Source organism: Alligator mississippiensis, chromosome 12 (assembly GCF_030867095.1).
Source record: "Alligator mississippiensis isolate rAllMis1 chromosome 12, rAllMis1, whole genome shotgun sequence".
NCBI classification, from domain to species: Eukaryota; Metazoa; Chordata; order Crocodylia; family Alligatoridae; genus Alligator; species Alligator mississippiensis.
The window spans coordinates 3458981-3476086 of NC_081835.1; the positions used below are offsets into that span (position 1 = coordinate 3458981).

The window sequence follows — 17106 nt, forward strand, 5'->3', positions numbered from 1 at the left end:
ATCCCAGGTGCTAGTTTGAACTCAGCACGGACCACCAATGTGTAGTGCAGGGCTACCCAGTTTTTATTGTTGGTAGACTACTGTGCAATGTGAAAAATAAAATTGTAGGCTGCCGCTAACTAATTTCAGCAGTAAGATTAGAGGGGGGAAAGGGATGGATGCTAATAGTCAACACAGGAAGATATCCTTATACTCTCAAATTGTTTTGGGTGCAGTTGATGGCCAAATGGTATTTTCCTCCCCCATTTATTGGAAGTCAGGGGGCCATGAAACACTGATTTTCTCTCTGGTGATCTCTCTAATCTGTTGGTTTGGAGTTGTAGTCCCCAGGTTCCCATGTGCCTGTCATGTGAAGCTTGAAAATTGTGATATTAGGATATTAAAAAAAAAAAGGCCTGTTTTGAAATTGTATTGTTTTAAATGTACTCTTATGTCTAGAGAAACAGATTTAATAGGACTTGTCCTAAGTTCTGGAAATCCTTAGAGGGAAAAATAATAAATGCATAATAACATCGAGTTTTTTAATTGCACTTTTTTTGTCTGGTAATTATCAAATTTCTCAGGCATGACAGACTTCTTTCTGGGGTAGGAAGTTTGAATATTGATTCTTCTTTTTTCTCTATACTCTAAAATAAATAATCTGGCACAGTTGACTGTAAGATACTGAATAGTGAGATCTAATGAGGTCTTAAATCATAGGAGTCTGACCAAAATGCAACCTATTGGTAACTACACAATGATTTTCTTTTTGAGCTCTGTGATAAAAAGCGGATGAATTATATGTATAATTTATACTGAAATAAGATTTTTTAAAAAATCCATAGTATATTATGATAAAAAGTAATCGGGTGTTGACATGGAGAATGCAAATAATTTTAGAGATGAATTTTATGTATTTGCTTATTATCAGGTAACTGTAAATGGTGCATTCATGTTCATGTTAAAACGATAAGTGATTTTTAAGTGGTGTTTGCTTTTGTAAGATCCAGTCCACAGTAATCTGTTAGTATGCCTGGGATGGTAATGCTGCTTTAAAGAAACAGAAAATTAGGACAGTAAGTGATTGAGACAGTAGCACGTTAACATGATAAATTGTTGGAGTGCTGCCTTCTCAAACCCTGGCACGTTGCCATGAAAATAGAGGGATTAATTTACATCAGCCAGGACTCCTGGTATGACCATATTAGAAAAAAACCGAGACTCCACCTCCTGTTTTACTATTTATCTGCCAGGACCTTTGTGACTCAAGTGCACTTTACTGTAGTAGCAAATGTTACATAAGACCAAACATGGAGCCTGTTTGGAGTTTGTGGGCAGATCCAAACTATGAGGCAAGGCTGTAGAGGAGCAAGTGTGCAATGAAGCACAATCAATTGTAGGTGAATGGAAGTTAACAAGAAGCCTTTCCAGCACAGCCCTTCTCTTTGCACAGGGCTGAAAGCTCTGGGTAACTTTTCTTGTGCAGTTTTCAGAGGCAGGAACTGGCAAAGAGCCCAGATCTGCATGGAGTTTGCAGAAGGTTGGTATAGTTCTGTACTAACGCCACATGAAACTAAAAGACTTCTACTTTGTGATTTTGCGACGTTTGTTTATACTCAGCCAGAGATGGAGTTGAACACTGCTGCAGATCGTGTAGACGGCCCTTGCAGAGTTAGTTGATCAAAGTGGATAATCTCAAAATGAGGGATTAACTGCTGCAAGCGGCCCACATAAGCCATTCTGAAATGTCATTTGAGTGATTTGGCCAAAGTTCAAAAGCAGATGGGAGTTGAGTTTGCTATTAACGCAAACAAAACGCTGAGGTTTGCACTAAGCCATCTCTGTGTCTTGAAACATAGCCGTTCTTTTCAAAATGTGCTGCAGAAAAGTATGATTGTTTATTATGGAGTTGATGTCTAAAATTGGAGCTAACATTTTTATAAAGTTTTAACTGTCTGGGTTTTTTATCTTGTTTGTGGTAACTGTGGTTTCTTGAAACAGGAAGTGCTGCAAACAGAGTATAATCTGTTTAAAAGCTGTTTCCCTGCAGAAACTTGAAATCCAAAAACAAATTAAAGAACCGGTGTTAATGGGGAAGGGAGGGAAGCAATAGCAGTTAAATCCTTTAAAGTAGATTGTAATGCTGTCACTCCTCTATCCAATCAGTCTCATTTTATCAAATTATTAACTAAGGAATAAGCTAGTAAGAACATGTTTGTTTGAACTGTTTTCCTAGTGGCACCCAGCTGGGTAATTTTATCTGATGCATTCTCTTTTATAGACCTGAGCCTTTGTTTATAGTGGTCAGGATGATCGTTTTGTTGTTCACCATGGGCTGAAATGTGGCAGTAAATTGTCAGCCTGAAAGTGCTTTGAGTCCAACTGCATTTGTGTGCTAAGAGCATTAACTAAAGCGTTAATTTTTAGTTGCAGGCTGACATGTTCTAGCTGCACCACCGCTGGGCTCTTTTCAAATGAAATTGAAAATGGTCGAATTCTTTGGCTTTGAAAAGTGGGTGTTGTGTGAGCACCGTAACTGCTGGCGTGCTTGCTTTATGTCATTGTTTGGTGATATCGGTGACTTCAGTGTACCACCACCCTCGCTGTAAAATGTTAGGCAGTGCGTGTCGTTAAACGTATCCTGCAAAACCCTGGCACGTTACGTCGTAACTGCTCCGAGAGAGCTCCGGCATTAATGGAATAATTCTGATGGGTCTTTTTCTATGGTTAATAAAATGTTAGTGCCATAAAGTCATAAAACCAGTATAAACTTCCATTAAGGATCTGCCTTAAAGCAACAACAACAAAAAACAACAGAATAATTTGCTTCTGCTCTGTCGTGCCTAGGTTTTGTTGTGTGAATGTTATATTCTGAGATACAGACTCTCAAAGGGAAGTTAAAGTTCTGAAACTTTAAAAAGTTATTGTAATTCATCTTTCCTTCCCTTGCAGAAATCCTCATTAAGTTAAAGCTTGGAAAAACTGGAAAGCTTGAAAATTGTAGCTTATTCCCCAAACAGTTTAAAATCTGGTCCTGTATTTCTGTCACCTTTTAGTTTTACCTGATGTGGTCGCTTTGATTTTGCAGTTTTTTTTGTAACTTGTACCTGTATGCCTTAACACTTAGCATTTATAGTTAGCGGTCTGCCTAGCTCAGCATCCCATCTCTGAGAGTTACTGAAGCCAGATGCTTCATGGAGTGCTGCCCAAAAAGACACCCCAGCCCCAAAAACCCATAGCCTTCCAGAGAGAGAGACTCTGAAGTCCCACCATCAGCAGTCGTCTTATGTCCTGAAGCAAAAATGTTTATATCCTTTAATTTCATAACAGGTGAACTGATTAGTTTAATTGTCCAGATAAATGTGTTGGCTTTTTTTTTTATCCTACAATCCTTTCAGTTTTAAAGCCTGGCTCATTGATACCTTGTGGCAATGAGTTCCACAGGTCAGTTATGTACTATGTAAAAAATAAGATTCAATTGTTATTTTTTGTTCACAGTGGATATCCCATTGCTCTTTCTTTTCTGAGACAGCGGTTAGCAGGGCCGACTTTCCCAGCTTATATCCTCTGTTATCTTTTTTACAGTGCTGTGGTGGGTCTTTTTATTCATGAACCCTCCGAACTAAATTATCTTACTCTTTTTTATTATTTTATTTTCCTTTTTATGTGGAAATCTTTCTGTCCCCGTAATATATTTTTTTTTTCACTCTTTACCATTAATTTGGGTATCTTAGCAGCTGAGTTACAAACATATATATATTTAGGTTCACTTAGTGATTTTTAATAGCTCTCAAACTCCATGGTTTTTATAGCAGAATACATCACGCGTATCAGGCACTTTCTAAGAATTATGGTTTTTTGGTAGCTGCAGGCAGCACAAGGCATGTGAACTATGAAAGTTTAAAGAATGGCCTGGCAGGTGTCATGTAAATGGGTGCAGAAACAGGGTGGAAGCTGGATAGGTGTTTGAGTCCTCTGAAATGGTACTGTTTCACCAAGGAAGAATGATATCTGGAGGATAGGCATTTAGGTGACATGAGTAGTGGGTAAGTTATGGATGTATTAATGTAGTGAATATGACGTGCCAATATTTTATAGTACTGGTATGAAAAAAACATAATGCAACTCACATTGTCATTTCCAGCATACACTGATGTACGTTCATTTTAGCAGAGGATGTGCCAGAGGTGTGAAGTCAGAAATGAAGTTGTTCAGATTACCTTCGTTCTCTATTTCCATGCTTTCCAACAGTTCGTTTCTTGTAAAATCTCCCGTTATAATTTCTGGAACGACGTTCTTGATTTTGCTTTGGCTTTTTTATTCGTTTATTTGTTTCAGAAAACTTTAACGTCCCTTTAAGGCTGGTTTAAGTGTGCAAGACTTTTCACAAACATTTTTAAAGGGGTGAACCTTCTTGCCCTTTGCACACGGTTGCAGTATTATCCTGTTTCCTATTAACTGTGTATTAGCACTGTTCAAAGGACAGATGTGATTATGCAGAAATTGCTCTGAATAGCACACTTTTGTATAAGCAGCAATACGGTTTATATGGTGCCTGTTATTGTAATCAGACCATGTGGATATTGTAATGTCCTCAACAGGCTATGCAGAGATTAGCGTTCGTATACTCTGATGCGGACATCGTAATCTCTGCATGGCCCGATTACAATCAGAGACGCCGCTATCTTTCCGTAATAACTTTGCAGTATCTGTATTCCAGGGCTTGGCGGATTTACAAGACTTCTACTAACCTAAAGGGCTGGGGCAGTTCCCTAGTGAGAAATCCATCTGTCTTCCCATCCTTTTTCAAACCGCTGGAGAAAGGGTGCTCGACTCCCTTCCTGGGAGCAATCCGGAGGAATGACATCTCTGGCATCCGCCTCTACCTAGAAGAGGCTTAATAAATTTGAAGACCTCTTCTTCCCCTCCTGCTGCTGAAAAGGAAGGACTTTTGCTCCTGATTATCCCTGTCCCTTGCCCTCCATTTTGTAGTGGTTCTGCCTCATGAATAATTCAAGCCCCTGCCTCTATCAATTTTCCCACATGGTTCTTAACAGTTTCCCTGCTTACCCACAAGATTGTGAATAGCTGGAATGAACCTGACCGGGGTGTTACTAATTTCAGTCCGCTACCGGGTTGGGAGCGCTATAAGCAGAAGCAGACGTAACAAAGCTGTCTTTTGGCAGACCCGGGAAAACCATGTTGTACCAGTATCTGGTTTTAAGGTTACTTTACAGGGAGGACTTGAAAAAATGTTTTAAAGGGAGATCTTAAATCCTGCACAAATTGATTACAGAGAGCTACCCCTGCACTCTGTTCACCCGGGATTTGAATGGATTAGTAATAAACGCAGAAAATTGAAAAACTAGCATTAGGGGTGGATGCATGGAGAACAAGAGAGAGGAAACAGCAGAAGTGGGTAGTAAGTGAGGGTTACTTCATTTAAAGACTTCTTTACTATTGTCATATTTCTGCTGCATGCTTAATAACACTTTTTATAATCCATTCATGGGTTTCCTTTCCTCCTACAGTAATCTTTCTTTTGTAATCTGGCTTTTGTTTCCTGTTGCGCTGCTGGTTTTAATAAGGATGCAGTCATACCTGCTGAGTTAGTATATGTGAAATATCAAAGATTTCAGGTTGTAATGCTGTTCTGATAGCTCTCTTAGAGTGCCTAACTAAACTGAACTCTAATAGCATGCTCCCAAATTTGAGAGAAAGGGGTCATTTAATTTAGATTTTTAAATATGATTGAGGCAGAATTGCAAAAATCTGTATCTTAAAACTCAATGTTGACAATACTTGCTTTCTTACTGTGCTCTTCCTTTCTGACCTCCCCCCACTTGCTTCCTCCCTACCCGCTTTGGTTTCAATAAAGGCACTTTCTCTCACACGTGCAGACATTTCAGCTGTTTAAGTCATGTACTCACCAAAAACCAGCGTAAGAAGAATATGATTAGATTAAGATAGATCGTTATTCTTATGTTCATCATTTAAAAATCAAGTAGCATACCAAACGCTGGTGAATCCATCACTGGTTTCCTAATCTGAACTTTTTTATCAGGTTTTTTAGAGTATGCAGCTAATTCTTAATGGAATGGCTTATACACTTACAGATACATGGGTCTTGGTGTGTCATTCCCACTTTGCAGTCCCTCCACATTTCACATTGATATATTTTTTGAACTGTACTGAATTTGATGTTTATGGCTGTGGTCCAGCACATTTAACCAGTATGATCAGAAATGGCTGGTTATTTTATTTTGTTTGTTCTGGTTATAAAAAGAGATGTAAAAAAATTACACAGCTTGTACTTTACACATCTCGGGCAATTTACTTTCTATTCTCCAGAGCTGCTACTCAGTGAGAATTTTAAAATCAGTTTAAAGAAAACAGACGTACCGACGCATTTAATACAAGTCTTTTGGAGTGGGGGGTGTCTCTTCATAGTGTATGTTCAGGGCCTTGCACAGTTCACTGCATGGTGCCTCTCAGCATTTTATTATACGGATCAATAATTGGCGACATAAATAAGTACAGAGTTAGAGCCAATGGGTTCTGGGTCGCATGATATCTCTTTGCCACTGACTTGCTCTGTGGCCTTAGGCAAGTTATTTCATCTCTAGACAAAAGTTTCCATATAAGCAAGTAGGAATAATGGCACTTGACTCATGTAGTTCACAGGGGTTGTACAAGGGCGAGTCCTGTGAGTGAATTCAAATATAAATTTAGGGAAACGGCTGATGTTGAAACAAACACAATATGAAAGCAAACATTTTCTACTAACAAGAAGAAATCATCACTGTAGCAGGCACCCGGCAGGACCTGCTACACTTGGAGTTGCAGATCTTTTTATGTTCTTATAGCCTTCCTAAAAACATCTTTTTTGGACTGGAATCTTCCCTTGTTCGCAGCCTGAAAGTGATTATTTCGAAGAGAAAAGTTAAAAACAAACAAACAAAAGTCCACGATTTTGAGTAGTGTGTGAAGAGGTTTTTTTAAGCTAAAAGTGGTGAGGGACGATGAAGAGTGAGTGTTCGCAGCATGAACCTTTGAGGACCAATTTTTACATGGATGCGGAAAGCATTTTTAAAAAATAAATAAAACCATTCCTTTCTCCATAATTATTATCTTTTAGTAGGCAAATTCTTTTGCCTTTTCTGGATGATGTGAGGTAGAAGCCTGTGGGGCGGGTGGTGGGGGGCTTCCTGCTACGGGCTGAGGCTCCCTGCCCTGCTGCCTGCCCCCCGGGACCTCCGTGGCCTAGCAGGCAGAACCCAGTGTGGCCAGGCTCATTTATTTTTGATGGGACAGGTTGTATTTTAACATGCCAACTGATGGAGATGTGCCCTCAGGTTTTAAGACGTGCAGTATAACTTTAAATGTAACAGATTTACATTTGTTTTAACATACAAAGGGTATTAACATACAAAGGTATACGCTTAGCAGTGTATGACCATCAGACTCCAATTAGTCCTTGAATGGTGGCATTAAGAAGTACAATGCAAAGAAAACAGTGTTGCAATCATGCTTCCATTTTTTTTGAGAGAGGAAATTGCAGCAGGAATGTTAACTCGTCCGCATGGCTGTAAGGAATGCTTTTTATTTGATCTTGTATTTGTAGCTGACTACTTTATACCTATTACTACTTATTACTGTTTTGCTTACAGTATCTAGGGCCCCCTGCCAAGATCAGGACCTTCATTGCAGGTGGGCAGCAAAACATAAAATACCATAATGCCTACAGGATTTGCCATTCAGATGAGTTGCATTCCTTGATGCACTGCAATATCAGCTACATAATTAGTTGTGTAAGAAACCATCTTAATTTCATATTTCCCCTTTCCCTTAATAGCAGTTTAATTCTTGTGTGAGCCGTGTGACTAAATTGTATAAGTATCTCTGGATATTTTGCCCAACAGTAGTTCATATAAGCTCCTGGTCATCGGCACTGTCATTGGCTGAGAATACATTTTGGTGACAGACGGGCATGAAATACTGTACCATCCCCAGATGAAACTTGGCGACCTATCGGACTGATCACCTGTGCCCCATGAAAGATTTGTCAGTGTCGATTTCTCACCGTTTTGGCAAATACCACTGGTGTTTAAATGCGATTTAATCAATAAAAACATACGTTTAACCACAGTACAATTGGAGACAGCATCCTGATTGACCAGGCAAATTAAACCAATTGGATGATTAAAGGGATACCAGGGGAAGATGAAGGCAGAATTCTTGCTAGCTAGCTCTGTAGTTAGGGAAGGGCTGTGAAGCAGTAAAAGATAAGAAAGCAGCAGATTACAGGCAGTGGCTCCCAGATCACCACATGAAGCCCTAGCAGGAAGAGTGACCTGAAGTCCTGTCCCCATCGTTGTTCCCTTGGCCCCCGTTGGGAGCTGGCAGAAGCTCCAATTTGATCGTTTGCTCACCTGCTTAGTAGACACTGTTGGTTTCATTGGATCTGAATTCTGATCCTTGCACTTAAGTGAAACAACGTTGGCTTCCTCCATGCACATTAAAATAACATTTCTCATAGGGCTGAACTATGTGTGCGTACAAGTGGATTTGCTTCACTTTAATAAGGGCTCCATTAGCACTGGCGCAGGTTGGTTTGACTTGTTGCCCTATGCTTATGTAAGGAAAACTGAGTTTCTTATTAAACTTGATCTGTCTGTATGTTTTGTCACAAGCATTTATTAATTGATCTACAGGAAGTTTGAACACCACTAAAAGTTTCCTAGAGTGTTAGTTATTACATTAAATATAATATTTAAGAGAATATTTGGAAAACTTTAAAGGCCACAGGTCTTAAACTTGCTTTATTTTTCATATAGCAATGAAGGTATGGAGGCATAGAAAACAGAATCTCCTCAACTATATACAGGTGACATATTTTGTTGCCTCAAGTGAGCCTCAGGAGGAAATAAGGATAAAAATCACATTTAAATCAGAAAAGCTGTTGCTTGATCATGGTTCAGGATCTAGGATCAACTGAAATGGCAGCAGAGCCCTTCTTTTTAAAGGTTGCTTTGTCTATTGGATGACAGATTGTGTACAGTAATTTTTATGATTTTCTCTGCAGTCAGTTGTGTTCTTTTTTCCTTGGCTCGAGTCTTCACACAGTGACAAGTTAGTGAAAATAAATACAATTGGAAAATGTGGTTATAAAGCCATGGCAATTGGCAAGTGGCAAGTGAAGTACATTAACTCAAAACAAATACATAAACAGCCTCCTACAAAAACTAAAAAAAACCCTTGATTTCAAATCATTGGTCTCCCTTGTGTTCGTTTTCTGCTCACTTACACATTGTGCATCGTATTTGACGTGTAATTTACTTGCTGTACTATCAGATCCCTTGGCACCAAACTTGTCGTTGCATCGAGCACGTCTTTCCGTGTAGCTCTTTTAATAACATGAATATGAAGCTTTTAGAACTAGAAAAACAATTTGTTAAAAAGCACTAGCTTTTTCAGCAGCTTCTAACTCTGCCAATAATTTGGGTATCGCATCCTTTTTCACTTAATGATTAAAAATTATGTAGACCCAAAGATTTCTTAGGGGTTAAGTTGGTCTATTAAGGGTTGTTGAAAATGTGCGTGTTTGCTGTTTTGGGGCTTGATCTTGCAGGGTGTTTCTCCACTGCCACTGACTTTGGGAGGTGGGAAGATTGGACATCTCGTAGAACTGAGACCTTGGCGAGTGCAGTGGTTTGGTTTTAATTCTTTGATGTGCCAGAAGCTCTGTTACGCATCTAGCATATGTCTGAAGCAGGGAAAAAAAAGAAGAACTTTTGGTTTTGTCCAAAATCTTGGTTACATCTTTTTGATGTCTTTTTTAAGAGACACCTTCAAGATCGAAACCAAGTTACTAGTTTGAAAATCACGAGTGCATCATTTTAAATGTCCTTTGGAGCTGCCATAAAAAAGCAGAGCTTTAACAATGAAGTTCAGCTTTGATTTTTGGGAGAGTTACGTGAAGAGGAAAGGGAAGGAATGTTAACTTGCAGAATTTGAAAAGTTTGAGCACTTGGAGAGAATTATTTTAAAATATTTTCAGAGTGAGTCATGGGTAATGACAAAGGCTCAAATGGAAGCTATAATCGGCTGGCAAATGATTAGTAGCATTCAGCGATATAGCAATGCAGTATGCTTAGCATAGTATGCAAAATTCTCCTTGATTGTTCAATAACAGTTTGTATGATAATCACACTATTAAAAGACCATATCAAACTGGCACTAGACATGTCTCACTACCGACTATCTTTATAATGAATGTCTAGTTGAAAAAAGACTATTAAGAAAGAGCTGCAGTGTTCTGCAGACCAATTATTACAAGACACAGGTTAAACAAACCTTGTCTGCGAATGTGAATTTAACACCAGGCTAGAGACACTTTAAGTACTATCTCATTGAATGTTCAGACAGATTGATTGAACAATGATTATATTGACTCTCATTGTATCTTCAGAAGCAGCCACCCGCTTAGCAAGCCCCTCATCAGTCAGCAGAGAGAAGTAAGATACCCAAAATTAGAGAACACACAGAAATTGGTAAAGGGCAACTCATTTTTTAAATTTTCTGGATGACAGTGCTATCCACAGTGTTGTTCTGTGTTTCAAAAAGGCTGAAGGAAATTTCATGGTATTATCCTGATCTAATGTTATTACTTTATTTCATTGATGGTTCATGCCATAGTCTTTCGTATATGTGTAAAAGGGTTTTTCTTAAGGTTTTATGAGGGTATAAGAGCTCAGCTTTTCTTCATTCCTATTGCCCAAGCCAGAACAGATGCAGCATCTGTTGCAGAAGGAGCAGGAAGCCGAAAGCAAGCTTGTTCCTTTTTTCCATTTTCATGTTATGATGTATATTAATATACTAGCACTGTGCATGTATGGCACTGCTCGGTCTCTGAGAAGGAGAGAAAAGCAAACCTATTATCTGATTTGTAAAGCTGCCACAACGCCTCAGTGAGTAGACATTCAGTAATGCTAAACTGGGTGAACTCTCACTTATATCTAGATTCAAACCGCCACTCCTTTGAAAATGTTTTCTGGTCTGTTCTACATTATTTTCACACATCTTTAACTCATTACAATACTTGAGAAACGATGTCACCAAGACTAGCTTGCTTCTGTTCAGGTTTTCATTTAAATGTACGGCTTCAAATTCAAATTCAGTGTGCTTTAAACTTCATTCCCCCTTTGCTGTGCCACTTGTGCCCACAAGCACTCCTTTGGCAGAGATGCTTCTGCGTGTGTCAAGATGCGTCCGTGTTATAAGGGACAGTACCAGACTTTTTGGCCATAGCAATCTGAAACCTCCTTGCCAAGGCAGTATTGTTCCCCTTCAGTGTATTTTCTGGTTCCCCCTTCACAGATCTTCAAGGCCCAGAATCTTTTCCTGATGTTCAGCATAATTTTTCCTTTAATTTCATCCTTATTTCTATTTGGTCCCTTAGGACTAAATTCCTTTCCAGCTTTGGTCTAACAAACTCCCCATATTGGTAGACTGTTGTCATAGCTCTTCCCACCTCCCGCTTATTGCTTTAGCAAGTGATGTGAGTTTAAATTCTTCTGGTGCAAATCTATCCTGAAGTCACAGCGGTGATTGCCGCGTGGTTTAGAAACTCCCATGCCAACTTTAAACTAGGTAGGTTGGGTACTGCCAGCCATTTGGTTACAGGAGCACAGCGCTCAGCATGGGCTCGTTTTCCCAGCAGCGGGGTAGACAGACATACCCTGAAACCTTTCTTGCAAGTACGGCAGTTTGATTTTGATAGCTCCATTGTGTGTTCAGTTGCCTGCCTATTAAGACTGACAGGCAGAAATAGCTCATTTTAAACATATATTGGGAAATATTAATTAATTTCAAAGGAAAAAAATGAGTGGTCCCACTGGAAACCTAATTCTGAGTTGCGCTCATCCAGTCCAAGAACGGGTCTGTGCCGTGTGCTGTGTATTCAACCCAAACTACTGAAATGAGCTGAAATGAGTGCGTGCTTGCAGTCTTACAGATCAGGAGCACATGGAGGTTACTTTTATTTGCCTTCTGATATGTGGCTTTATAGAGTTTAACACTTTGAAGCTTTTTCCCAGAAACTTTTTAACTGACTTTTCCATGGACTCTTGTGACTCGGGAAGCTAGGGCTTTATGGAAAATATTAAATAGCACAAGATTCATGAAAACAAATCGTAAGAGTTGGCAACTCTTTCTTGATATCTTCTCGTGAAGCAAACACAGTCTTCCAGTTATAACTGAGCCAGAGCTATAAACCTAACTATCTAGACAGAGGGTTCACTGCTACTGCCTTTTGCCATTGTACGTTGAGCATCCTCCATTTGAAACCAGTAGGCAGTAGAGAAGTTGCTAGTGAACTTCCTGGTGTCTCTGGTATTTCTGTTCTTTGGGGTATTCTTTGATTTGTTAGACTCTTGCATTTTACCCTGCATGTAGGCTGACTTGTTTCAGGGTTGTGGGTCTGTTTGTTTTGAGAAGGTGATTGGTTCAAAGTATTTGGGTAAAAAAGAGACTAATATAATTCTTCTTATTAGTGTATAATTAGTTTATAATTCTTATTATTAGTCATAGGTACGGAAAATCCCATGGAGAGAAACTTGTCTCGCTGTTCCATGATGCGATGATTTACAATGGCAAAGTACTACGCATGTTTGAAAATCAGGGTACTTATTTAAGTGCCTAACTTACGTAGCTTTTTAAAAATCATGGCCTGCGCTCTTGAAGTTCAAGGCTTGAGCACTCGAGAGTTAAGAAACGTTCAGTCTTGTTCAAACATATTAATTTTTGCTCATGACTCTTATTGACATGCCTTTGCTAAGTCATTCAGCACATGACCTAAATTAAACACAAGCAGCCCATAGCATTAGCAGTTCAGAAAAACTGCTTGCATTAGGCAGGATAGCTGCCATCTGTAATGTCTCAAACTATCCTGAGAAAAATTTACCCACGGGTGATCTATGATTTATTCTAATGGTGGAATGAAATGGGCCAGAGTGCTGCTGCTGCCTGCCGTCAAGTGGGCCTGCCATGAATAACCTCATTGCTTGCCTTGCTGCTCTTCACAGTCCTGAACAGCAGCGATGAGGCTGACTGGTATCATCTCAAATTCACTCTGCTTCTGCTCGCTCTCTGCAGACTCAGAAAGACATAATTGAAATCAGTTTGGTTTCACTCCACATTTGGATGACTGTCTCTGCAAGCGCACAAGCCAGAACTTAATTTTGAAAAATAAAAGATTAAATTCTACAGAACTGATCTATTAGCCCCCCTTTTCCTCCCATCACCAAACCTCTGTTGGCTGTTGGTGAATACATTATTCAAGCCTTGTTGCTGCTATAATTGCTATTCATCCGTCATTTCATCTGTACTGTTTATTCTACAGTTTACAGAATAACGATTGTGTTGCTTCCCTAAATTTCACAATAATTCGTTCTATTGCAGCTTGAAACTTTTATCTGAGGAAAGCACAAGTTATGCCAACCCATCCCTTAGATTTTCAGTTTAATCACCGAGGCCTCGTCTGCACAGGAGGGTAGATTCTCCACTGATGTTAAATAGCTGAGTTTCTTTGGGTTTGTCCTCAGACTTGTTCAATCATCTGTCAGGTTTGGGTGTAGTTCCTTTAGGGGACAGGTGTAAAAATGGTAGCTGGCCTGTTCCGGGGGTTCCCGCAATTGGTAGCAGCTGTGTGAAGGTGTACTGTTACTACAGTTGGGAAAGACCCTAAAATTCAGGTGTAGATGCAGTCCGAAATTTGAAGTAATGCTATGAAGTCAGTGAAGCACCATTAAAGTCTTAGTCAACAAAATCAGCGTGTTATTCTGAAATCATTTGCACGTCTTTCACAGCACAAAGGTTACAAAAATTATCAGATTCAGTTCACTTGGAGCCTAAAAATATTTTTATTTATAGATGACCTTACTGCCTGTGTCATGCTGTGGGTAAGCATGGTACTTGGTTAACAGTCTCGGTCCTCTAGGTCCGTTCTTTAATTATCACCAGTTAAAAGGGTTTCCTTTTTTGCATTATCTAATTTAGGTGAAGACCGGCTGTCCTGCTATTGCACACTAATGCAAACAGCAGTGTAGTCTGATGCTCCCTCAAATTACTTTAATCTAAGGCTAATTGAACAGCATTGATTGAACATGCCAGAAAAAAGCCTTCCTATCATTTGGATCAATTGACATTGATTTTTTTTTGCATAGTTTATCACTCATAACAACTTCCAAGGAAGCAGTTGGCCTCCGTTACTATCTCAGTTCCCTCCTTCCCTCCCCCCAACACTCTCCAAGGAAGTAACACCCTTCTCTCATTTCAAAAAATAAATGAATAAAAATAGATTGCATTAGTGACCCACCAGTTTATCAGGGATTATTTTTAACTGCAACAAGTGTCAGAGCTTTAAATTTTCTAAAAATCCTGTACTGGGGGGAGATATTGAGTAATTTCCCTCATCGCTTCACATAATACTTCTGTCATGGTTTGTGTGTGAGGTTTAGCCACATCATAAAGCATAGCTGAACTAATGTCCTTCAAATAGTAACTTATCAGAGCTACACGGGGATTCTTGCCATTGCTATAAAAAGACATTTGGCAATAAGCAGTTTGTCATATTAGAAGCTCAGCCATTTACTTGAATATAGGATGCGCAGAGTTCACTGGAAAACTGGTGCAGCACCTAGCTCTGTAAATATAATAGATTATTAATATTGGGCATCATAAAGGATTAAGGTAACTCGTTACCATGAACCTCCTGTATCACTATAAAGCAGTCATTATTAAGAGAGCGAGTGGTGGATATTGTTTCATATTATTGTTGCCTATCTCATCCACAGATCTCAAACCTCCTTGCATTTGTTAATTAAAGTCTAACAAAGGTTAGGCTGTAAATGTCATAGGTAATTATACCCATTTCACAGGGGTGCAGACCCAGAATGACAGTTTGGGAGCTCTCGGTGAATGAGTGACATGTTGTGAGTCCGGGTTCCTGATCTAACCTCCATTGTCCATGCTGTAAATACTTCTTTTCAAAGCTGATGTGCATATCTAAAATTCAAGTTTCCATATGTGGGAGGATGCAGGCTTGCAGTGGGGTGGAAGGATTTGACTCCTTTCTCTATGGCAACCTCTGCCCTGACTCTCTTGCTGACGGTTGGAGGGGAGAGGTGCGGGGTAGGAGGCATTGCTGGCTAAATTGGCACTAGCTTCATGCATAACCCCTTGTGATTAGCTATATACTTGTCCTGACTGGCTGAAAAGATTTTTGGATTGGTCATTGTTTGAGTCAAGTTGATATATTTTAGAGCTGGGAAGGATTTTTTTTTTCCTGCTTTGAATTAGCAGAATATCCATAGGGTATTTCATGGTCCCCAGTGCATGAAGGACTGTCATGCAGTTGGCTTGGAATACTCGAGCATTGTGAATACCCAGCAGATAAGGGAATTAGTTGCACTTTTGTCAAGACTCAGTGGACAGTCTCTGCCAGCTACATGGGGTTTGTCAGTGCCTTGTGGACCATTTCTGGGACAAAAATGGCTATATTGCGGGGTTTAAAGCACTGTCAACAGTCTTAGGTGAGAAAACACAATATTGCTGACCTGTTCTTCCACCACTCCCTAGATCTCGGTTCCCTTCACCAGCTCCGTAGTCTGATAGCCGCCCTTCCTGGATTTCCAGGATCACCAGCATGAGTCAGATAGCTGATTTCCCATGTTCTGTAGGAACCACAGGAGTCAGGCAGCTGAGTGACCTGTTGATTAACATGTGCATTCACAGATGGACCTGGCCACGTCAAGGAGTTGTCAGGCACATGAACACCGGTGCTAACAACTAACTCTTCTGATATAGATACGTTTGAAGCATTAATCAAGTTTATCTAATGTAGAACTGCAGTATAGCTAAATGTTTCCCTGTATTAATGATAGTAGTATCCTATGATATTAGTCTCCTTTAAATCCGTAAATTTAGTCATTTCTTTTCTGGAAGGTTTGTTACGGGGGACTTGTCTGGTGCTTGCCTAGCCGTGCTTACAAACAGGCAAATATCCCTGTGCTATTTTTTCCCCCCCCCAGTGTCTGAGTTGAGCCTGCGGCGTCTGATTCTGGAACACAATTCTGCCATAACTGGTCTGGTCAGATTATGAAAGGGAAATCGAAATGCTCATGGGAAAAGCAGAATATAAATCAAAAAGTGAGGTCCAACTCTTAAGGGCGTTCCAGATCTGCACGGCAGTAGGCAGTGGACGAACTATGCAATGGATGTTTGATGACTATTTTGACTATTAGGAACAACTTTTATTTTTCCTGGGGAAATTCACTACTTAAGGTTAGCCAGTATAGGGATAGGTGTATGCTCGAGGTTTCATTCTGCTCGGATGGACAGTAGTCTTGGAGTATCTATAAGGAGATAAAGGTATTGAGGAATGCTCGTCACAAAGCCAAGGGGGGCTCCTGTGACAGACTCGGAGGGGTCTGCAGCTGTCACCCTCCAGGGCTTGCGTGGCATATGGGGACCTCCAGGCCAACAAAAGAAACTTTCAATCGGCACAAATGCCAACATTGAGTATGTAGGAATTGTTTCTGCATTCACCCTTCTTCATTTCAGAAAGAAGACACAGCTCTTCCAGCAAGCCACCTTTGACCCCTCCCTCTTCGGTGTTTTCCCTCATTTCATCCCTGTCTTCAAAAAGCAAAGGTAGCAGCGGAAGCGGGAGCAGTCGTTCATCCAGTGGAGGTACCAGTGCAGCAGCAGCATCCAATTCCAAGTTGCTGAAATCGCCCAAAGACAAGCTGCAGATCAGTGGAAACAATAGGTTAATGCATCCGGTACATCACAGCAAAGTTCCCCATGATAAAATGTAAGTCTGTTCTTTGGGGAAGAACGTAAGTGGGATCATTTGCTCAGAAACTGTTGCAGCAGCAGCATTTTAGCAGTTGTGTGCTTCAGGTTTTGGAAGATGAAATGCATTTTGATCTTCTAGATCCTTTTCAGCTGTTTCATGCAGGAAAACCTTTAGTCTTATTCATGGATAAACCCTGCCCAGATGTAGTTGCAACCTTTGAATCTATGATGAAGACCTTTCTTATATAACCTGCAGTCCTCTGGGCT

General features: G+C 40.0%; 1 protein-coding gene across 3 annotated transcripts in view; it reads left to right on the forward strand.

Annotated features, from left to right (window-relative positions):
* ATXN7 (ataxin 7) overlaps positions 1-17106 on the forward strand; it is a 105644-nt gene that overhangs the window by 73323 nt on the left and 15215 nt on the right. For 2 of the 3 annotated variants that reach the window (XM_059715843.1, XM_059715844.1), the window contains one exon: positions 16603-16855. In XM_059715843.1, the coding sequence (XP_059571826.1) occupies positions 16603-16855 (253 nt within the window). Of the gene's footprint in view, positions 1-1271; positions 1520-16602; positions 16856-17106 lie in introns of those variants that run through there. The other variant, XM_006263033.4, reaches the window with a different exon arrangement.